General features: G+C 40.2%; 2 protein-coding genes and 1 non-coding gene across 3 annotated transcripts; all 3 read right to left on the minus strand.

The window, feature by feature from the left end:
• Positions 1 to 7,959: 7,959 nt before the first annotated feature.
• On the minus strand, positions 7,960 to 8,052 carry LOC122641226. The gene has a single exon (XR_006329873.1). It is a non-coding gene; the product is annotated as a small nucleolar RNA Z103 (small nucleolar RNA).
• A 2,967-nt stretch (positions 8,053 to 11,019) lies between these two features.
• Positions 11,020 to 14,604, minus strand: LOC122640236 (early nodulin-like protein 1). The gene is made up of 3 exons (XM_043833383.1): positions 14,410 to 14,604; positions 13,054 to 13,347; positions 11,020 to 11,153 (listed from the first exon to the last, which is right to left on the minus strand). The coding sequence occupies exons 1-3, from the start codon at positions 14,585 to 14,587 to the stop codon at positions 11,020 to 11,022; spliced, it is 606 nt and encodes a 201-aa protein (XP_043689318.1). The 5' UTR covers positions 14,588 to 14,604.
• Positions 14,605 to 18,836: 4,232 nt separating this feature from the next.
• LOC122640523 (indole-3-acetate O-methyltransferase 1-like) lies at positions 18,837 to 21,688 on the minus strand. The gene is made up of 4 exons (XM_043833737.1): positions 21,459 to 21,688; positions 20,575 to 20,991; positions 20,168 to 20,443; positions 18,837 to 19,209 (listed from the first exon to the last, which is right to left on the minus strand). Exons 1-4 carry the CDS (start codon positions 21,567 to 21,569, stop codon positions 18,856 to 18,858), a joined length of 1,158 nt encoding a protein of 385 aa, XP_043689672.1. The 5' UTR covers positions 21,570 to 21,688; the 3' UTR covers positions 18,837 to 18,855.
• Between the last annotated feature and the right edge of the window lie 2,713 nt (positions 21,689 to 24,401).

Consider the following 24,401-nt stretch of genomic DNA (forward strand, 5'->3'; position numbering starts at 1 on the left):
CCTGCAAGATAGACATACAATAATCAGGATCCCCATCATGCCATGCCAAAGGTGAGATTTACAGTACACAGGGGATGGGCTAGTTGGGTGATTGTGTAACTAATTTCAAAATATTTCAAATCTGATTAAATTTTACTATGTTTAAAAAAACAAAAATTTTGATCATCATATTTAGTAATAATTTGAGGTAGCTATGCAATCATATAATTACACAAGGTTTCATTACCCTTTTTTGGTTTCCTTCTCTTCCCTTTACTTGCAACTAGGCTGAGGTTCCGGATTTTAACAAGATGGTATGTTCTAAAAAAAATTTCAGCATTCATTTTTTGAGAGAAAGGGGAGAGTATACTATTAATATTAAAAAGAGTTAGGAGAGATACATAGGATTGTATTCTCAGAAATGGAGATCATGAAGAATCTCTTGCAACACACTTGGTGAGTTATTCAATTAAATCACTGATGTCAAAAAACTGCTCTCTAACATTAGACAGCAGCATTGATAAAATTTCTGCTGTTTTTCTTGTTTCTCTATAAATAAAACAGGGGCGATTGTTCTCTGGCTGGGAGCGCAGGCTGCGCTCAGACATATGGGGCAGTCATTTTGGTCATTAAGGGGACCGGGGTGGTCATTTCGCCTACCCCCATGTGTCTGGCTGTACTCCTGGCATAGAGGACATTTGGCCATAAAACAGAAATGTATATCCTAAAATAAATGCTCAATTTGATCTAGGTGCCATCAAGTTTCCCATGGAGCTCTTGATTTCCTCCTAATGTAATGAATTACAGTCTTAGAATCCGGGTAGATCTCGACTTTCTGTAGCCCCCCCCCCCCCCCCCCCCCCCCCAACCTCTCCTTTCGGCTGTCTCTATTAGACCCCTTCTTATACCTTCAAGTTTTAATTAATTTGATAGTTTAGCACCTCCTGCCAAATCGAAAATAGGCCTCTTGTCTATATCCAATCCTGTTTGATCTCTTCGAACCATCTGTATTGAGAGCAATCCACCCATTAGGTGGGGCCTCTCATTTCACCCATTTAGTGTTCACTGTTCACGGAAGAAGCAAAAAAACTCCCAGGACCATACACTATCTGTAGTCTTGTTGGTGTGATGTTGAAATTTAATTCTCATATCATTCATAATAGTTCCAATAACTTGGAATGTCTTACATTGAAATATTCTATATGATTTCTTTCAGCTCAGATGTGGTAAATCGATGAGCTGAATGAAAGCTTGATCAGTTGAGTTACTAAGTAATTAACTTGGAATCCTTTAAAAAAAAACTAAAGGATTTAAACCAAGTTTCATTCTTCCCTAACTAGGCTCCCCACCCCCCCCCCCCACCCCCTTCCTCTCCCTCCCTCCCCCTCCTGTTGCAATACCCCCCTCGCTGTTCTCTGTCTCTCTCTTTCTCTCTTCCCTCCCCACCTCCCCCTCCTCCTCTCCCCCTCTCCCTCTTCTTCGGGTCTGCCCCTGCCCCGCCGCAGCATGAGATCATTGTTGACCAGCATATTGCCAAAGAATCGAAATCCTTGGGCATATTTTCTTTAGGGTTTTTTATAATTACCACCCCAAAAACTTTGATATCTATTATTACCCTCCTAAAAACTTTCAAACAACTATTACTCTCCCCTGTTGTATACTAATAACTAACTGGCTCCCACCGTTACATTTCTGTAACGGTGAGGGTTAGTCGTGACAGTGTGCCGTTGTCACGGATTTTCTGGGACCAAAATGCCCTTTTGGGGTGGTAATTGTAAAAAAAAAACCCCACCCCATCACCGTCCCTTCTCCTCCTTCTTCTTCCTCTGCAACCCCAAACCTTGTTTTCTCCACTTGAGGTCCTAACTCCAAACCATGACAACAAGAATCATTGCACCAACCATCACCCATTCATTTCTTGTGACAGGATCCATCTGCTCCAACTTCTTTGTAGCCATGGCAGGGGCTTCTGGTGTGTCCTTAGTTTCAGGAAGATAGAGGTTATACAGGATATATGGAGTGGCTAGAAGAGAAACAAATGCATCGGTTTTGGAGATGGTTACTGACCTGAGCTTCTTCATGTTCCCTAGAATGATCGACGGTCTGCGGGTTTTAACTATCACTTGGGAGATCGTTAGATTGGTGAGATTCCTTAGACGGCTGAGCCACGCATCGGTTAACTTACAAGACTGTTGACGCAAGTGAAGGAGCGGAGACTAGCGATGAGCTCGTCTGGGAATTGAACGAGTGGGATGGGGTAATTGAGGAACTCGAGATTTTGCAATGTGCTTAAGGATTTCAAGGATTTTTACTGTATTCAACATGATAGTTAAAACAAGGTTTGGAGTACAATGATACTCCATAATGGAAGCTCTCTTTTCTCTACGGGTGTTTAGGGATTTCGCTCTTTGTGGTTTTGAAGCTCAGAATATGCTCCAATGGCGGCTCGGAATCTCTTGTAAGTTGACACTTTTACTGACTTCACTGCTTTACTTGAGAGATCTGGTTTACTCTTTCCCTCGTATTTTGAGATTCTCTTATTTTAAATTTGTTTACTTCATCTGGAGTTTGATTCTTCATGTGTCTGTAAATTTCCTGGAAGTAGCGATGGCCTTCCTCTTACATTTCAATTTTTTTCCCCTTTCTTCTGCTTAGGAGTTATCGTTATGAAGAGGTTTCGTTTCGAGTGATCTCTTCTCTCGATTTTTACTATATTCAACATCGGTACAATGATTCTTGCTGTCATGGTTTTGAGTTAGGACCTCAAGTGGAGAAAACAAGGCTTGGGGTCGCAGAGGAGGAAGAAAAAGAAGGAGAAGGGACGGTGATGGGGTGGGGTTTTTTTTTTTACAATTACCACCCCAAAGGGCATTTTGGTCTTAGAAAATCCATGACAACGGTACACTGTCACGACTAACCCTCTCTGTTACGAAAATGTAACGGTGGGGGCCAATTAGTTATTAGTATACAACAGGGGAGGGTAATAGTTGTTTGAAAGTTTTAGGGGGTAATAATAGATATCAAAGTTTTGGGATGGTAATTGTAAAAAACCCTTTTCTTTATTTGCCTTGCCAGAAGAGTCTAGACTCCATGATTATTGCGCATTAAAGCATAACTAATTCAAGCCAAATTCATCTTCTAGCTGCTTATAAATCTTGAAGGCATGTCGTCCCGAAATAGCAAGGGAGTCGCCTACAACGTGGAATTTTTATCCTCTCAATTACACTGTTCGTACTTGACGTCAAGTACATCTAATAGAGGGAGGTGGACCCCATGTGGACCCCACCTCGTGACTTCAAATACGGACAGTGTAATTGAGAGGATAAATATCCATCTACGTGACCCCACCCCTCCTCCTGCCCTTCTCCTTCGGCTAGCTTCCATTCCCTTTTTTTTTTTTTTTTGGATAAAGATGAGTTGAATGAAAAGCTTGATCACTTGAGTTACTAAGGAGTTACCTTGGAATCAATTTAAAAACAGGGGATTTAAACCGTGTTTCAGTCTTCCCTAACTAGGCTCCTCCGGCCCCTCCCTCTCCTGTTGCAAACCCCCCTTCCTCTCCCTCCCTTCCCCTGCCCCGCCTCAGCAAGGGAGTCACCTACATGACCCCATCCCTCCTCCTCAAGGAAAGGGTGGGAAGGGAAGGGCAAGGGATCATTTCAAATGTTAAAATGGGTGAAGATCGTAGGATAATGCTAATCCACGGGTCACTCGTCTAGGGTGGTACTGCCAGGGAAATTGCAGATTGGGAACTTGAGAGGATAAAAATCCAGTTCTCACCACCCCATAGGAAAATTATTCTCTCCAATTCCCTATAGCTTGGCAGTGCGACTGTACTAGTGTGGATGTCCGACATGTGGCAGCTCAAACATCCAACAGTTCGAGCTTGTTGACTATGATCAACTCAAACCATTGAATGTCCAAACTGCCACATGTTGGATATTCACACAAGCACTACCGCATTGCCGAACTATAGGGAATTGGAGAGGATAATAATTCACCCCGACATGAGTAGATGATCCGGAAATCGAAATATAGGAGAGAGATGGAGGGAGGTTGGAATCGAAGAGAACCTTTCTTGGCAAAGTAAGTAGCATTTTGACAAGTGTGTGGTTTGTGTGATTACACCTTCATAAAAAAAAGCTGCATTGAATGCGTGGGTTTAGTCCCACATTGTGTGTGTGTGTGCATGTGGTATGGTGTGTGTTGTGTTGTCTATCTGTCATTCCATGGTCTATAAGTAACATTTTGGGATTGGTGTGTGGTTTGTGTGATTACAGTTTCATCTGGAAAAAAAAAAAAGAGTAAATTACACATCACCCCTTGATTTCAAACGAAACTCAGATTACCCCTTGGTTTTTGAAAAAACTCAAATCACCCCTTCATTTAGACCCCAATATGACAAATTAGTTCTACCATTAGTTTTATGCTTTTAAGTGATGTCAGTCAGTTAAAAAAAATTAGGGATAAATGATATATCACCCCCTGTTTTCAATTGAAACTCAGATCACCCCTTGGTTTTGAAAAAACTCAAATCACCCCCTCTACAGTAACGATGTTAATCTGCTGTTAGTTATTAATGTGAAAGGACTATTTTGCCCTTATACTAAAACATTAGAATTAAATTTACAATACTATCCTTCCTTCATCTTCAACCTAAAATACCCACCCCTTTCCTGCAACTCCGATGGCTGCACCTCCACTGGCCGACGTCAATGAGCGCCAGACCCAGACCGGAAAGCTACAACACGAGAAGGCCACCCACCTGCACACAGAGATAGAGAGAGAGAGAGAGAGAGAGAGACAACGCAACACGTACATTACCACTTACTTTTGGTTTTTACTATTTTCTTTGATTTGTCTTCCTGAGTTTTGTTTAGGCTTTATGCTTAAGTGTAGCAGCCATACGAGGCTTTGGGGCTTTAGCCATTTCTTCCCCTTCCCTTCTAATAAAATCTCCCTTCGGAAGTTATGCTACTCGGCTGCTCTTCCTATGTTCTTTCATTAACTTCAGTAAACAACAGTTTAAGTATCCTGGACGAGAATAATGTCGGTGAATAACCAATTCGGAATCAGGCTTTGTAGGCTGATGTTGAGGAACAGATTAAAATTTTGAGCTAAAGAATCACTAGGACTCAAAATACCTCCCACCATGTGAAGAATATACTTATAATATTGCTCAATTCAAAAATTTCCTTCATTTGGAATCGGAATCACAATCACTAGCACTCGAAGACAAAGCAGGGAACTTTTCCCAATTTCAGGTTTTGCAGAAGCAAGCCCTCGAGCACACTTTCCTCTCTACAGCACCAAAGACACACAAACTGAAAATCCACTGGATACCCCAATTAACCAAAACCCAACTCCAAAACTATGAGAACTTCCCAAAACAGAACAGTTTCGAAGCCGAAATTTCACTATATAGCTTCCGTTGATAAGCCAAGAGAAGTAAAGAGAACCTCAGGAGGAGTATGTAAGATGAACAAACCCAGATAATAATCCTCTCAGCAAAGTGACCCAGTTCGTCAAACCAGCAAATTACGATATTTCAGAACTCAAAAATAGGTTAGAATTCACCATACATAGGAATTCATATGAGAGGGGGGAGGACGAAGGAAAGAGTATTGGGTCCCCCTCTACAGAGTTTTAACAAGGAAATCTCTTTCACTCGAACCTCTCACTCCAACTTTTGACTTTAACCTGTTCCCTATGAATAAGCTCATTCAAATATTCTTTCGGTTTTTACTCCTCTTTTTCCTCCTCTTCCTCCCGCTTCAGTTGTTCAGACTCAATGGTTTTTTTTTTTTTTTTTTTTTTGGGTAAAATGTACTCTCTATAATGCACCCAATATTTCTCGTACCCCCTAAGTTTCTGATAAATCCACGGACCACTCCCTTAATATTCCACGTACCATCCCTATTTTATCTTTCTAAAAGCATTTAAGTCCAAAAATGTAAAAAATAATCAAACTACCTTTTCTTCTATTTTTTTTCTAAAATTTGAAAAAATCTAATTGCCCTAAACTATTTGCTAAAATTTAAAAAGATCAAAATACCATCTTCTTCCCCAAATCATCATCTTCTTTTAAGAACCCAATACCACCACCACCACCCTCCATTAACACCATCACCTCCGTGAAGCCCCACCTCCAGCACCAATAGGAATCAAATCATTTCTTTCTCATTCAATTAGAGAAGATTTCATAGAATAGTTCCAAAACTTAATTGGACAAAAATAAAAAATCCAAGTTGGATGGGAGAAGCGGAACAAAGAGATTGTTGATTACTTCTAACACGGGTCTGTAGCCTTCCTAATTTTAACTTGCAGGAGCCTTTTCTCGACTACTCTTCCGATGAATTCTTCAAATGTGGAAGAAAATTCACCAAAGTGTATCCGAATCTCCAACTTTTCTTCCTTGCTTTTTCAATTTTCCTACTCAATTGGGATTCCTGTCTTTGACCATCTAGAGAAAGTTGAGGAAAGAGGAGGGAGAAGAGAGTGGGGCTTGGTTTGCTGGAAACGATTGGGTGAGACCTGGTTTTAGCAAGAACAGGTTGAGCATCGACGGGTGAGAGGTGTAGAAGCTAGTTACTGGTATGAGGGTTGAACAACTAAAAATTATCAGAATGTTCCGTAATTCTTGACTTTGGAGGGTATTTGGGGCCGGTTTGTTGTCTGTGAGCATGAGATCAGACTGGATTTGCCAAATAAATTAAAGATTTTCTTTTTTTCTCGTTGGGGTTCTATCAGTTTGGGCTGACATTTGGGTATATGTGTACCCTGGAGAGATTCAAATTGTAAACGGAGGTCGGAAAGTTGCCTGAGTTGGGGGTTCTAAGATCAAGTTTCAGGTTGGATTCCTTCCTACTCTACTGCCAGGAACAATTACAGATAGCTTTCTTTGATGATTCGAGGGCTGTTTCGCTGGTTATAACTTAGATTTCATAGGGTTATGAGTTGTGATTCAGGTCCTAAAATTCCATTTGATCCATTCTATCTTGAGGAGGATTTTCTCCTTCGTAGGTTCCTGTGGTAGGGGCGGAGGAGTTGGAGGTGGGGCTTCACGGTGGTGATGGTGTTAATGGTGGGTGGTGGTGGTGCTTGTGGTGGTCGTAGTAGTATTGGGTATCTAAAAGAAGATGATGATTTGGGGAAGATGAGGGCATTTTTGGTCTTTTCAAATTTAAGCAAATAGTTCAAGGCAATTAGGTCTTTTCAAATTTTAGAAAAAATAGAAAAAAGGGTAGTTTGGTCATTTTTTAGTATTTTAGACTTAAATGAGTTTAGGGGGTAAAGTAGGGGTGGTACGTGAAATATTGAGGAGTGGTACGTGGACTTATCAGAAGCTTAAGAGGGTACGAGGAATATTGGGTGCATTACAAGGGGTACGTGTATTTTACCCTCTTTTTTTTTCTAGTGTTGTTCCATCTTGAAAAAAAAAAATTTATTCTCTTCACTCTCTTTCTTCTCTCCGATGAAGTTCAGCTTGAGATTGAGTTGCTGGTGAGGAATAGAGTGGTGTGAGGAAGATGATAGAATTTGGGGTTTTTAGTTAGGGAAATTTTCAGCGCCCCCCTCCGTTGGACCGTGGAATTAATGCCAACTCATTAAGTCCCAATATTTCAATTTGGGCCAAAAAACTAACGGAAATCACATTGTAACAGTTAAGTAGTGATGTCACCATGTTAGTAATTTTGTAAAGTCAATTTTGCCCTTGTTTTATTTTTTTTTAATTCCTTTTTCTTTCCTTCTTCTCCTTCTTCTCCTTCTGCTGTTTTTTCCACTGCCGCCATTGCCGCTGCCACCACCACCACCTCCAACCCTCCTTCTCTCGCTCCCCTGCAACCCCGCCACCACCCTCTCCAGTCTTCCCAGCCCCATCATATTCTCAGCAATTCAACCTTTCTAAAAGTGGGTTGCAGGTAAGAAAATTTTCAGGGTTCAAAATTCACAGGAAAAAACAGAAAGGTTAGGGAAAGAATGGATCAGACTCTTGGCTTGGATTCGCCGAAGAGAAAAAATAGCTTAGTATCATCAGAGTCGAGAAGTTGGGGAAAGAATCATCACTTCCATCCATTCCATACAAATCTCATTTTTCATCCCAAATTAAAACCCTAATCACGTAAAAAACAGAAATTCAGAAAGAGATAAAATGAGAAGATAAAAAAGAGAAATAGAATTTCTCCGGATCTGCAAGGGCACCTTTGATGCCGTCATTGCACCATCATGAATTCTCTCTCTCTCTCTCTTCGTTTTTTTCCTGTGTCCGCTTTAGGGTTTTTTCCCCCAAATACCAACCATGGAATTGGAGCAGATAATTTTCCTGGAATTAGGAGATGGGGACTTTGGAATTGGGAGAAGAAATGGAAATGGAAAATTTCCATTATGGGGGACTTTTGTCTCTTCACTCCCCAGATTCTCACTTCACACAGTTATCTCTAACCAAGGATCGATCTGAGAGAATTGAAAGAGAGCTTTAATCTGAAACTTACTCACCTGGTAGAGTGAGTTCAAACAATTGGAACAACCAGAAAGCTTGTTCCCTCTCCTTTAATCTGGAACTTACTCATCTTGTTGCTACTCAAGCAATCCTTCTCAAGGCGATTCACATTCTCACCACCGAAAAGCTTCTCCTCTTTCGACACCAAGAACGCATCAGAACAGCTCAAGGGTTGGAGCCTTGTACCACAATAGCAATAGACGAGAACGCAAGTCTGAGTATGCAAAGTATGCAGAGTAGAGCCAAGCGGCAAGCACAGGGCAGCAGTGGCTTCGTTTCAGCCCTGTGTGTGCATTAATTTGGGTTATTTTCATTGCACCGCAAGCGTTGTTGAAGGCGTGGAAGAGCTCGTTAGGGAGGTTGAGAGGGCAGCCATGGAGGTTGAATTGTTCGGAGAAGGCTGGGATCGTGGTTGGATGAGATGGGGTTGAGAAGAATGGTTGGATTAGAGCTGGATGAGATGGGGTTGGGAAGAAAGTCCCCATTTTCCATTTCCATTTTTTGTCCCTTTGTTCAACTGAGGGTAGTTTAGACATCTTACTCCCACTCAGTTAACTCTCGGTTATTTCCATTAGGTTTTGGGCCCAAATTGAAATATTGGGACTTAATGAGTTGGCATTAATTCCACGGTCCAACAGAAGGGGGGCGCTGAAAATTTCCCTTTTAGTTATAAAGGTAAAAACGTAAATCAACACTGGTCAAGGTAGTTTAGGGATTTAAATTTATTTAACTGGGTGACATCATCACTGAACAGCATAAAGCTAAAGTTAAGGATTAATTTGTCATTTTGGGGTCTAAACCAGGGGGTGATCTAAGTTTCGATTGAAAACTAAGGGGTGTTGTGTAATTTATCCTAATCCCTAAACTACTCTTGATCAATGTTAAAGATGAAGGAAAGGTAGTATTGTAAATTTAATTCTAATATTTTAATACAAAGATAAAATAGTCCTTTCGCATCAATAACTAACAGCAGACTAACACCGTTATTGTAGAAGAGGTGATTTGAGTTTTTTCAAAAATCAGGGAATGATCTAAATTTCATTTGAAAACCAGGGGGTGACGTGTAATTTACCCCCAAAAAATAATAGCACTTCTGCCGGGTAGAAAGAGAAGTAAAATTTAGAAATTTTATCTCTAACACGGAAGAGTCGATCGGCAGAGCAAGCAGCAATGTCGGAAGCGATATCCCATCCATTATCTCCTCCTAAAGGTTCAGCATCATCTTGTAAGGCTGGACCAACACTATCGATTGGCCCGGTTACTGAGGATGAAATCAGGGCTGCATTTCTGCAAATGACTCTAGTTACTACAGAACAGGCAGACCAGGTAGTCATTTCGGAAGCGATATCCCATCCATTATCTCCTTCAGCATCATCTTCTAAGACTGGACCAGTTACTGAGAATGAAATCAGGGCTGCATTGCTGAATATGGCACCAGTTACTACACGTGATCTTGTTTTTAACTTTAAAGCAAGACTAAAATCGAAGGAGGTATGTCATTCATTGCCTTTCTGTCTTGATGTTCATCTGGGGTTTCTTTTTTACATGAATGTTATACCTGTGGAGCAGAGTCAACACTGCCATTGTTGTAAATATCTTTCGCCCCAATGAAAGATCTATTGGAAATACATTATTCCCAATGTCAGACTGGTATAAAGATTGAATTACTTTTCTTTTACGATGTCAATCTGAAAATATGGGGACCTCCAAATATGATGAATATACACATGAACCTTAGTAGCATTCTATCACAGTGTCAGGGCACTTCTCAATATTTTCTCCAATGGATGGGATGTTTTATATGGATTAACAGGAGTGATGGTGATGAGCCAAAAAGCCTGTAAGATCTTTAGTAAATACGCAGGAAATGTGCCCACAATCTGGCTTAAGGCTGTTGATGAAGCCCGAGCTAACAATGAAGCTGAGGTCCATATCTTTGGTTGTGAGCCCATGACCTTAGGACCCTGAGGTGTTTATCTGAGTAACCCTTTTCAGCCTTCTTCTGTTTAATCATCCTGGAAACACCAGGAAGGCAGTAACTAAGGGTTTAGCAAGCTTGGAATGAAATTAATGTATTTCCTTGGCAGAGAAAAGTTGATATTATGAATATGTGCACTGTAAGAATACAAGAAAAATTATATGTATACTCATAATTCATATCATGCTTCACATATTTGGCAAGTTTGTATGTGTCATTGATGTAGATTACAAGTCCATATATACCCGCAGGAACAAACCCCAAAACCAGCCCAGCAAGGTTGTGGGATTCGACTGCTGTGAGTGACAGCCTGGTCTGATGATGTGGCAAGTTTTTGTTGGTTCGATGGAGCATAACTTAACGCAGCCCCAACCTAGAGAGAAGCATGAAGAAGATAAGAGACCAAGACATAATTAATGAATGAAATTTTGAGGTATTCTTGCACTCGATTATGGGAGTAAAACCCCTGTTCAACAGTTGGGATAGCTGTGGGTGAGAGAATTCGGCTGAGAGAGCCATTCCCCTACCGTCCATCTCTTCTCTATCTTCTCTTCTATTGCAATCAATCCTTCATGCTGCTGTTTCTCTGTTGATCAATACAAGTGCTGTGAAGAATCCTTTGAAGGCTGCAATCAATCCTCAAACACTCCCAAGTCTGTTGCTGCTGGTGCTGTACCCATCGATCGAAGACCTCTGCTGCAACATCAGAGTGGGATATCTCCACATTCTTTCATCAAACCTGCAGAGTTTTGGAGCATAACCCCACTCCATCACCCCCTCCATCCGATCCCCACTTCTATCCCATTCCATTGGCTAGAATCCTCCATAGTCACAAACTTTCTATTTTCATTCCCCCTTCATAACCTCACTTCTGTCCATCAAAATTACACCAAACTTGCTGCAGATCACCTTCTCCTCAAGGCCTCTACTCGATCCTCATTGGAGCCCAAACAAAGTGCTGGTTTGTGAGATAACCCTTGACCCTCTATTTTGGCTTTGCTGCCATATCTTTCAATTCAATCATCAGAATCAAGTGAGACTTTCAGCAGTGCTTCTACTCCATACAAGCACCAATTGATCTGAGTTTGATCCATTTCCAATGGCTGGTTTGGTTCTTATTTACTAAGTTACTAATTCTGATTTTGTTTCTAATTTGATGTTCTGCTGCAACCTATCATCGATCCTACTGTAGAGTGGTTCTTAATTGAACCCCTTCTACAATAGTCAATCTTCTTACACTAGGAGAAAAGGAGAGATTATTTAAAAAAGAAAAAAACTTGACAGAGAAAAACTTCATACATTTTGAATGTTTGAGGTTAAACTACCCTGGTTACAATGAAAACACTTCCAATTTAATGGATGAAAATGGTAAATTTTATAATTCCGACCCATGTATGAACATTTCGTGTTTGCGGTAGAGTACCATATATGGATGAATGTCCTATGAAGCAAAAAAAAACTCCTTGGACTATGCACTATCTTTAATCTTATTGGTGTGATGCTGAAATTTAATTCTCATATCATTTATAATAGTTCGAATAACTTGGGATGTCTAAACTGTTTTACCTTGAAATATTCTATATGATTTCTTTCAGCCCAGTTATGGATCGATGAGCTGAATTTTGTTTTTTTTTTGGTGAAGCTGAGCTGAATGAAAGCTTGATCACTTGAGTTACTAAGGAATTACCTTGGAATCGATTTTAAAAAAAAAAAAGGGATTTAAACCATGTTTCAGTCTTCCCTAACTAGGCTCCTTCGCCCCCTCCCTCTCCTGTTGCAAACCCCCCTTCCTCTCCCTCCCTACCCCTCCCTCTTCCTACCCCTCCCTCTTCTTCGGCTCTGCCCCTGCCCCGCCTCAGCAAGGGGGTCACCTACATGACCCCTCCCCTCCTCCTCAAGGAAAGGGGGTGGGATGGGAAGGGAAGGGAAGGGAAGGGCAAGGGATCATTTCTACTAGGGGTGGGAGAGTGACAGACTCGGACTGGGCACAACGCTAGCGTGTCCAGTCTTTTTGGACCATTTTATGTTGACATGTTTTCGGGGAAGTAAAAATGTTTATCTATTTTTGTTTTATTTCGGAACATTTTATATTGAAACAAATCCATGTCAACGTAACTATTAAGATATTACATATTTACATGTCAAACGATAATGTAATAAAGAATGCTGTCAGACTGCATAGCATATTCTAGCGTCTCTTTCTGTCTATCTCTCTCCTCTAAAGATAGGAGGTAAATATGTCATTTTATAAACAGTAGGAGAGAGAAAATATATTATGCAAAACAATACCAAAAGGCAAGTATTATCATCAAAGATCAAACCATGTAATTTAAACAAGTCCCTAATTATCACATTAAGTATCAAATAATCAAAGCCTTAAAAATTCCAATCCCAAACAGAAAACATGTTTAAGTAAGAAGAGCATCTGGTCCTCTAAGTAAAAGTAAAATTAACAGGGAAAGCCAAATCTGAAATCCTTCTCTCAAGTGAGCCTAGCTAGTCTAGTCTTTTTCTAATACTCAAATTAAAAGAAAGGCAAGAAGAAGAAGAAGAAGAAGAAGAGGAGAAATGCCATGCGTGGCAGAGAAGGAGGGACCCGCTGCAGATGGAGTGGTTGGTCCCGTGGCGATGGCATCGTCATCGGCATCGTACATCTGATCATGAAACTGGATCGGCTGCTGCGGCAGTACATCGATGTTAAGCTTGAGGCCCTTCTTGCACCTATCAGTGCTGCTGCTGGCGAAAAAGCGGGTGCCTACACCATCGAGGGTGATGCTATCCAGGCCGTCCGTATACATACGGATAGGGTTGGTCACATCGCAAGCCTGCAACTCTTCCATGCTCCCCACCTCCACTATGTTCTCTCCTGCTCCTGATGAGTAAGCAAACCCTGCCATCCAATTTCATAAATTTATATCTAACATGAGGGTGACGATTTTACATCGGATTTGGAAACAATTTCGGAAAAGGAGAGGATTTTGGCAACTATTTTTGCAACCAATTATTAAATGACCTGGACGGCTTTGGGATGGGTTTCTCGACAGTTCTAGAATCAATAGACCAATAAGATACCAGTTGAAACCAAAACCAATTGGACCCGGTTGAATGTTTGAGACTTTAAGAGTCCAAAATTGTTAAGAAATCAGGCCTAAGTAGGTTGTAATCGCACCAAAAAATAAAAAAGTCTCGTTATTAAATGAGATCGGATCTTAATTGCACAACATCACTTTTACACATGGGTGAATTCAGATCCTTTGTACATACGTTACGCTTCATATGCCAACACATGTCTCTTTTGTTTCCATAAATATCTCTCTTCACCTTTTAAATGACAACACATTAGGATGAACATAGATGCAAAGATCTCAACTCAAATCCAACATTGATCTCTTCTTCTCTTTCTCTTTCGATCCAGATCTGTCGAGACGAGGAATAGATCTATCTCACACCGTCCATGGGATGTAGAACCCACCTCTAGCACATAGGATCCACATCCCAGGGAGGGGTGAGATCTGTCCCCATCCATTCCCACTTGGGGATTCCCATTCCTATGTATATAAATAATTAAATATTCTTTTAAACTCTCTCCTTCTCGAGGAAATAAATAAATAAATAATGAAAAACATAAAAAAAAAAAAGAGGAAAGGGAGCTTGGATCGTCTCTACCCACATGGATGCCACCTCCACATGGTGAGAACAAACCAAACAAAATCTCCTCACTTTTGATCACCTTTGATCCCTGGTAGATGGGGTGGAGATTTTATTTGGTTGATTCTCACCATACAGGGTGCACCCACATGGGTAGAAGGTCCGGACTAGAGGAGAAAGAGAAGAGGGGGGGTGGGGAATCCAAGAGAACTTTTCTTGGTACAATTACGGAAGTATATCATCTCAAGTGCATCGCACTTGAGAATCCAACTGTCCACCCAACACTTGTGAGAGTAAAACTTACAAATATGATCTCCAACACGGAAGAGTCGATCGGCAGACCAGGCAGCAATGTCGGAAGAAATATCCCATCCATTATCACCTCCCACTACGTGAACCTCAGCTGTTGATGCTGCAACCCCAATCCCTCCTCCTCCTACAGTCATCATCACAGTAACCATCAAAACCAAAACCAAACCCATTCCCTCCTTGCTCCTATCAATAAGATGATGATGACATCTCCTTCCTCTTCCTCCTCCTCCCAATTCCATCTCCACACCCACGCACTTTCTCACCTTGATTAATTACTAGAAGAAGAAGTGGAAGTTTGGGCCTTTTTAAAGTACTTGAAGCAGAAGAAGCCTCTGTCGTTGCTTCTTCTCAGGTGATCTCTCTCCTTTTTAATGTATTCGTTTATTATTAATTTCCATTACAGTAAAGCTGAATAGTTGTTGTTAGTTACAAACCCACAACCACAAGTAAACCCACCGTCTTTTGAGGAAGGAATGGTTGGTAGAGAAGCTACAAGTCATTGGACAATAGAGTACTGAAGGCCGGACTTCATTAATTGTTTTTTTTTTTTTTTCTCATTTTCTTACACTGCCAGCTGCCTCTTCTTTCCTCACTCCATGTCCCCTTCTCTCTTTCTATTTTCTGCTAAAAATAATTTCGATTTGCTTTAATACTTACAATACGTACAGTCTCTCCTCCTGAGTTTATCAAATAAGCCAAGTTTGATTCTTGGACAGGTGGGAACAAGACAATAATATCTTTTAAAACTCTCTCTAACTACTACATCTCCAAAACCTCCCAAGATGTATCTTTCATTCTCACCTCTGCGTTCGTTACTTCGTTTGGTGGACAAGTCATGTAGTGGGGACTGACTTTATGGATAACCTCAGGATTTGGGTCCTCTGTTGTGTAGAGCACATTCGACGGTTCTGTAGCACATGGGCACGCAACTCAACATACAAGTGTGTGTTGGGCTGCATGCCCATGCACTGACCGTTGAATATGCGCTACACACTGTCACACTACGATAAAGGCCCACGCGATAACTTCATAACCATTTGCTACCAATGAGGAATTGCTTCTTATCTCAAATGGATTTAATTGGATCTGCATCAATGGAAACCACAGCTGTCATCTTGAATAGACGTAAATGATAGATCTTTTGCCTGACTTTAAGTTTTAACTTTTAAATAGTGAATAGGGTTTTTTGTTATTCTATCATATTCAGCGGATCACGTACCTGCCCGAACACACTGCCCGAGGTGGGATCCACCTCCCTCTATTAGATGTACTTGACGTCAAGTACATTGCCGGCAGTGTAATTGAGAGGATAAAATTTGTGGTTCTGTGCAATGATACTGGAAAAAAACACAAAAAAAAATGTCTTCTTTGATTTGTTGACCATCTCTTTTGTACAACCAATAGAAGAGATTTCTATATTTCGTATTTAATTAAGTTGTATTGTGAGAATATGATAATCTCTTGGGTAAGAGAATGCTAACTGATTGTGTAGCGGTTCCATCAATGCGGGGACCAATAAGAGTGCATGCATGAGCATTTAATGGAGTGAGATATTTAATTCACTAGGGACTGAGCAGTAATTTTGCATTGTCCTATCCTGTGTCTAGGCATAGGAAGTTAGGAACCACACTACCGGATAGTGTTTTTTTCCGTAATCTCCTTCATGAAATATTAGAACCTAGCTCGTCGAACTCACACTATATCAATTTTTAAATTCATTTTGTAGTATGAAGCTAGTAATACAAAGAAATTGTATACTACACAAAATGAATTTAAAATTTTAATTCAATAATTGTGACTACTACTTAGTATCGGCAATAATAGTTCTGAAAAAGTATCTTAAAGGATGAAAATTTAGATATTTGCATCCTATTGAAGTAAGGAACCACAACATATATGTTTGGCTCCATTTTGAGAGATTTGAAAGAGCACTATTTCGAAGAAAGATTCTATTCACCAATACCAAATCAACATCCTATATTATAACCCAACTTACATTAATACCTTATATACGATTATATGCAAGTTTTAAACGGGTCCCAGTGGTTCCAGTCCTAGCCGATTCCAAACTGGTAAGATTCTGGAACCATTGGGAGATCCATCCCAGAACCAATTCATCCCGTTACTAATTGGTTCCAAAATTCAAATCTAGAATCGAGCCAATAACTCAATGGATGGATCGGTTCAGGCCTAATTCCTAGTTCTGGATCTAAATTGACACCCTTAGCCTGTGATGCAACTTGGACCAGGCTATCGATGTTGGGTAATTGATGAACTTCAAAAGGGATCAAGTCCAAGGCCTGGCCCAATGAAGTTCAAATTTAAACCCAAACTTCTCATGGACCAGCCAAATGTGTTTTACCCTTAATTTATATAAACTATCAGCAGAAACTGTGCATCGAAGATCATATTGACTTGCAGGTGACTTGGACTATAGAAAATGTAAGTGTTTATAGGAATACAGAATATAAATATTGTTGGTGTAAGGCATGGGAAAAATGATTTTCACTACAAAGCTACCGAAAAAAAAAAAAAGATTTTCATCATAAAAAAAAATTGTATTTTTATTATTTAATATGGAAAAAGTTCATTAGGATAATCCGTCCAAATAAGCTTAGTAGGGTGACTCAGTGACTCCCAAATTTGTAGCCAAGTGGAAAGATGATGTGGTAATTCTGACCGTTGGATAAATATATTTAGGATTGGATTACCCGGCCACATATTAGATTTCAAGACCTAATTCAATTAAATATCCCTTGTGTATTGATATGCATCCTTGTATTTTTCAACTGTTTGTGTATCCCGCCACATGTACTCTCTTGTAGTCTCCGGATATTTAGAGTTTTATTATGTCAATTGGTTACCTTTGTTTGGGCTGAACTCGACACATAGGTAGCTGAGAATCTTTCATCTTGAGGTCTACCTATTCACAAAATTTAGGACCTATTTGATTTGTCAAGTAGTATAAACTTGGGTTGTCTTGACAAGTTTATCGTGATGGCGCATCCTAGAGTAACTTAACCCATTTTATACAACTTTAACATACTTGTTAAGCACTTTCATTGTTTGTTTCATGCTGAAATATCAATTGTCACTAATAAATTATTATTTTACATTTTCCAAAAAAAAATTTCAAGGCCAAATACTTATTTTGATTAAAAAAAAGGCCAGGTGGAAAAATAAAATTGATGTCGAATCACTTGTTAGGAAAAAAATATATATATTTGTCTGTTCCACCCCTTATTTTATGGGTTTCTACTTGAGACGAGGCAAACAAATGAAATGCAAGTTGAGATTTAGACCATTCCATATGAAAGGTTTCTAGGAGAGGGTTATCTAAGAAAGTAGTATAGAGGAGCACACCAATGAGGTGTGACAAAATGGTATCGTATATTGAAAGATAGTGAGATCATTTCATGTGAGGAGAGAGATTGATATAAAAATGCTAGTGTATCCCACTTGACAGCTCAATGAACCTTTTTTCAATATTTATTTAGGAGGCTAATTAGGCCATTTTCTTGATACTGATGGTCAATCTAACAAAACTGTAGAAAGAAATATATAAAAAGAACTAGTTGCCAATATGACTTGAAAGAAGCTTTGGGGAAAGAAACTTTTTCCTATTATAAAGAAGTGGTCTATGGGGAAAGAGAGACGAAGTAAAAAAAAGGTTACTTGTATAGGCTTATATGATGTTCACAAATCACATCTGAAGATAACTGAAGAGATTGAACCTTATCTTAAGAGTTGAACCTAGACATGTCAACAGTGACAAATTCTCACAAGTGGTAGGTCCAAAGAGCATGGTTCTAAGTATCGGTATCATATCGTTCGCATCGGGCGATATGTATCGGTTTGTTAGTCGTCGATATTGATACTGTACCGATACCATATCAGTAGCATAGTATGGACAAGGGGTAAAATGGTCAGAAAACTCATTTTTAAGAAAATTCATGGGTTTTTTTGTCCGATACAACCGATCTAGATTGATACCATATCGGTATCATATCGATTTTACAAATCACCGAAACCCGTTCTGATACCATGCACTAAAACCATGCCAAAGAGAGACCTTCTCATCAAATGTACCTTCTCATACATAGACACAATCATTAGCTACAAAAGAAAGTGAAATGAGGAGGGTTTCACTTTACTTACTAAGTTCTGATTCAAGGGAACACAAAGACACAACCCCATCAAGTATGAAGATGACTTCACAGTCAGTGATAACACACATACACAATACATATACATACCCACAAAAGAGAGAGAGAGAGAGAGCCCATGAATGAAAGATAGCCATCTATGATCTATTTCTACCTTTTATGGAGAGAGAGAGGGGGGGTGGGCCATGAATGAAAGACAATCATATTTGATCTATTTGTGCCTTTAGTGGATATTTGTGGATTCAAATTGCTTTCCCTCTCTTTCTTCCTTTCTATGCAAAGGAGAGGGAGGCAACTATGTGGAAGAACTGTAGCTGTTCAACTAACTCTATGGCATGGGCCGTTGCCCTAGGCTCAAGCCGCTTGAAGAGCTCTTCACTAAGCTGGTCACCTATGTGGGCATCCACTAAGACCCCACAAACACTCCTACAACTATTGGCTAAGGCCCGGCCCACCTCGGCCTCATCATCTGGTCGGCTAACAACTAAAGGGCTTCCCCCTCTGAAAACCTCCAGCTTGTTAATGGCAAACGAGCCGTTGGCTTCAACTACCTCCTTGAAGTCTTGGAGGCTTGGCGCGTAAACCGGTATATTGAAGCTGTCACGTTTCTCGCTTTCTATCAGACCCTGCAATGCATTTAAGAGTGTCAATTTAGGATCAGAACAGAACCAGAATCAAAAACCGAATCAGAAACCGTTCTATTACTAAGTAGGACGATTCTATATCAGACGGTCTCATTATTAAACGGTTTCGGTTCTAAAACTGACACCCTTGGGACCAAAACCGGTAGGGAACTATCCCGATTACCCAAGAGGCAGGCCCCCATTCTCGTAGGTATGTAATGGGTTAAACCCATCCAGATGGCATCCATTATGTGTGGGTCCCACCATGTGGATGCCATCTGAATGGTTGGAACCCATTCTCGTACGAGAATGTGAACCCAACCCATTACCCAAAAGCCCGTTTGACAACCTTAGAAATGTAATAAAAAAATCCCAAAATATTTTAAAAAATTTATAAACTTAACAAGAGAACCAGTAGCCGTTCGATCTATATGCTTAGAATGAACGGTTGACGAGGGCGAATAGCCATGCGTTGGTCCCATATACACATAATCATAATCCGAACAATGATCAGAAGGTGTAAAATGGCTTTTTGTCGGTGTGCAGTGGAATGATTGCATGTGGTGTCGGCATATAGTATCCGGAGCACCATCATGTTTAGGTTATCTGGTCATGGTGGGATCCCCCACCTGCCATCTCTCAATCTTTGCTTCTCATAGCTGTAGTGGTCAAAAATGGAAAGGCGGACCCACCATTTATAAGTTTTTATGGAGCCTCAGCCTATGGTTGGTTAATAAGATCCATTCATTCATAACTGCTGCCGGTGCATGATTATTTGTCACCCTGAAGCAACATCTAATCGTCTCTCCACTTTTGGTTTTTTCTTGTTTCCTTCTCTTACGGTAGTGTCAGGGTCAACAGCCAACGCTGTAGACCCTGGCCAGAAACCGTTGATGGGGGAATCAGAATGTTAAGTGATTTGTCCTTGGAAATGGTGGGATTAGGAATATATAATATATACCTCTTGGACGAGATCATTCCAAGCATCCTGAAAGTGGGTCCCAAAGAGAACACCAGCCCCACCTTGATCAGTGGGGTCCACAGAGGTTCTCCCCAAGCAAACAAGAAACATGGATCCACCCTTCTTCATCTCACGTGAACGCGACCTTAGGAATCCTGCTAAGTCCGCTTGGAATTGCTTCTTGTAAGCATTGACTGTACTCTCACCTGCACCGTGGATAAATACCCTTCCTTTGTTATAAGCCGTTGATCTCTTATCCATCACGATCTCCGGCACCTGGTAATGCATTATAATATTTATGAGTGGGTTGACCTTTTGACCAGTCAGAAGTAGAAAAGGGAATCAGACGGTCACGATCATCATGTGATTAAATTATTTTTTCGACGTATTGTATGAAAGAACGAAACCTGAGAGAGCCAGTGCAAAGAGAAAGCAGAGTAGAAGACATCTATGGATCTGGCCGGAAACAGACGCCTGTAGAAAGATCCCGGAACTCCGGCGGCGAAGTAGGAGCGATGACCATCGGCGGCGAGGCACTCTTCCATGGTGGCGCCGTTGTTGGCCAAAGGAGGGAGGAGCTGGAAGAGGGTGTTGAAGTCGTTCGAAGGGAGGTCGGAAAAGAAGGCGGAGAACTCCGGTGGATCGTAGCCCATGGCCTCGTAACGTTTAGAGATGTGTTTGATGATGGCATCAACGATGTAGATGGTGTTGCCGCCGCATGAACACCCGAGATCCGCCACTGCAAATGGAATCTCCGGTGACTCTAGTTGCACTCTATCGAGTGTATTCTCTAGCAGGTGAAGCATCGATCGAGCGTGAATTGCCTGCATTTTTAATTAGCAAGCCGCCAAGCCATGATCATAAATTAGAAGGAAAGGATACATGAAAAAATATGATTATTTTATAACAACAAGTGGTATCGTAGTAGTTATTGGTGGTCATTAAAGTTGGTTTGAAATTTAGTCAAAGAAGTAACACATTAAAACATTACTATTATATATTTAGGAGCAAGAACGCTACTTGGGCGCGTGTGGTGCGCAGCCCCTGTGCCTTGATACTGGAGCAAGCAAAATGACCTCCGCACCCCCATAGAAAGACAGAATTTCCCAGGGATACAATGGCGCACCGCACATGCCTAGGGGCATTCTCTTTCCCCATAGAGTAAGCCAGGAGAGAAGGGAGTGGTGGAGGAATTTTAATGACAAAATCAAGAACATGAAATCAGAAAGAACATAGATGTAAGTGTAAATTAAAGGAGGGGAGCAAGAAATTGGGAAGAAAAGGACCAAACCTGAGCCTGAGAGTTGTTGGCATAGCTAGTCTCTCCTTTACCTCCCTTCATGCTGAGCATCTTCTCAAGCTTCCTTTCAGAAACAACAAGATTATCTCCTTGGAGAGCCATCACTCATTCACTGATCTTCTTGCTGGGTAGGGAAAAGAGTCAGTTGGGTTGTTTTATTTTGGGGTGAAAACTGAGAGACTGAAGAGGAGACCATAAGTAAGTGTTTCAATACATATTAATATATACATATATATAGAGTGTGAACTAAGAATTGAAGAGAATTTCAGTGCAGGGAAGAGAGTGTTTCCTTGTTAGCATTTTAGATTAGGATACAAAACATGAAATTCTTTCTCTCTTTCTTTTTCTTTCCTAGCTCTTTCTTTCTTTATTGGTTGGAAAGAATGAAATAATATATAATATTATTATTCTTAGATAAAGTGCAAAGATGACAAGCTTGGTACCCATGCATACATGTCCATGGCATATTGCCATAGCACTAAACAAGGGAAAGACTATTACCAAAAAAACAAAAAACAAGGGAAAGACATCTTTACAATACATGGAAAGAGAACATTACAATACAAAGAAAGAGATCTTTATAATACACCCCCCCCCCCTCCCCGGGCCCCCTCTCTTTTGGCTGGCCTAGATCCTCAAGTTCCCACCACAGCTGGTGGAGGAGAGCCAAATTCAAAAAGAAAATATTGCAAAACTACTACAAGCCCTAATTAACACTCATTTTCACACAACTGAAAGGCAATGGACCAAATTCATTGTCTAAAGGGATTTTCTTGTTGACACCCACCACGGCTTGAGTATAATTTTTTTCCAACAAGGGTAATAGTATCATTTCACCTGGATATTCTAAAATGTGCATGATAGTGGCACCTATTGATAATGACATAATGATATGTCACTTTTTTACTCTTATCTTAAAGCATTTTTTGAGGATAATATAAGGGGCAATTAAAAGAATGTGTCAAATTTTAAACACATTTATAAAGATGTCATTGAGATACTCCATTCTCTAAATGGATCGTATTAGTTGCCTTCTGCTACTTTTGGATTGGTGGCCTCATAGTTTGACAAAGGACGGATGTTGGTGCAACGGGAAAGTTGCTCCATTGCAACCTAGTGGTTTCAAGTTCGAGTCAAGGAATAGCCTTTCTGTAAAGCCGATATAAGGTTGCATGTATTATGACTCTCTCCGAACCCCCACAATGACAAGAGTCTCATGCATTGAGTACGCTCTTTGTTCCCAATAATATTAACAAAGAATTTCTTTGGATAAGATGGAAATGAAAAACAAAGAAAGTAGAGTTGAACAAAGACTAAGCCCTTGAAAAATGTGGACAGACGAGAAGACTTTTGCCTTGTTAGAGTTGGGATAAAGGTGGAAATTGAAGCACAACAAAGAGTAAGCCCGTGAAAAGCGTGGACAGAAGAGAAGACTTTCGCCTTTTTTTTAATTTATGTTATTCCTTCCTTTTTTACATAAGTTTGAATCAAAGAAAACTATCCAACACTTACTTATTTCCAATTCCACCCAGCCAAGGGACAACCTGTTCTAAACCGTTTAGATAATTGGTTTGATGGAGCCCATTTCACTTTGTTGGTCAAGTGCTTTACATGTTTTTACTGTCTGGTTTTCCCCAAATAGGGGAACACAACAGTCTATATATAGTTTAAAACAAGTTTATCGCAATTAGTTTTTTAAATTACTCTGTACGTATGGGGAGGGGATCTGGCTCAAAATACTCTCTACAAACAGAAAATTATCTCCTCCAATTCCCTGTCCGGTCCAATTCCCTAGTACCTCTAATAAGGGGGGGGGGAGGCACCTGGGCAAGGGTAGGGTGATCATTGCCTCCCACCCCAACTTTGTTAGAGGCATTGGGAACTAAGCCGGAGAGGGAACTAGAGGAGATAAAGATCTTCCACAAACATTCTAATACTATATATGCCAACAGTTCTACTAATTTTTTTTTATCAATTACGAAGAAAAAGCAAATAAAGAAAACCCCTTAATGGATTGAAGGCTGGATCAGGTTCTCATACGAGAACTAATCTCGTATGCTCAGATGACGCACAAGTGGAATCTACACTCTTAGATTCCATTTGTGCACCATCTAGTGTACATGAATGGTTCTCGTACGAGAACCTAAACCATTCTCTCCTCGATGGTACGGCATACTTGGAGAGTAATTACTCTTCACATATGAGGAGATATTCCAAATTATAAACCCTAGGTCTAGATGGTGAGGCACCTATTGGAAAAGCGTAATAAAAACTGAATTTCAATTAGCATCAAAACTCTTCAATCTCCATCTACGATTTGATTATGTATGAGTATAGTTATATCATCCATCGATGGTCCATGGATAGAAAAGAATGTTTACTTTACCTTTATAGTTTGTAATTAATTATCCCCATAATCTACATAGCTTAGCTTTTTCAAGTGAAGGTGGGTGGTTCTCCACCCTTAGAAAAGTTGGGTTGATAATGATATCAAGAAGTTTAGTTTAGTTTAGTTTAGTTTAGTTTAGTTAAATTAAAATGTTGTAATCTATGATTATAATTAGATTACAATCACAACGATATCCTTTTCTTCGAGTTGACTAACTGTACCTGAAAAAAGAGGATCCTCGTTACAAGTAAAATATGTATAACCCCTCTAGCATCTTCATCGATGATATAAAGTAATTAATGACACTAACTGAGTAGCTTATGAACTGATCATTGATATGAGATTAAGACAATAAAAGCTAGGGAAAGTGTTTTCTGTGGGGGAGCGTGGCCCTTGTGTGCATGTGAGGGTCAATAGGAGTATGCATGGAAGGGGTTCGGATTTCCACCTTTCATGGGGGTGATTGGTCATTTCGCCCCTCTGTGTTTTGTGTTTTAAGCACAGCATACACTCTCTCTCATAGATGTTTTTTTTTTTCTTTCCCT

Source organism: Telopea speciosissima, chromosome 9 (assembly GCF_018873765.1).
Source record: "Telopea speciosissima isolate NSW1024214 ecotype Mountain lineage chromosome 9, Tspe_v1, whole genome shotgun sequence".
Taxonomy (NCBI): Eukaryota; Viridiplantae; Streptophyta; class Magnoliopsida; order Proteales; family Proteaceae; genus Telopea; species Telopea speciosissima.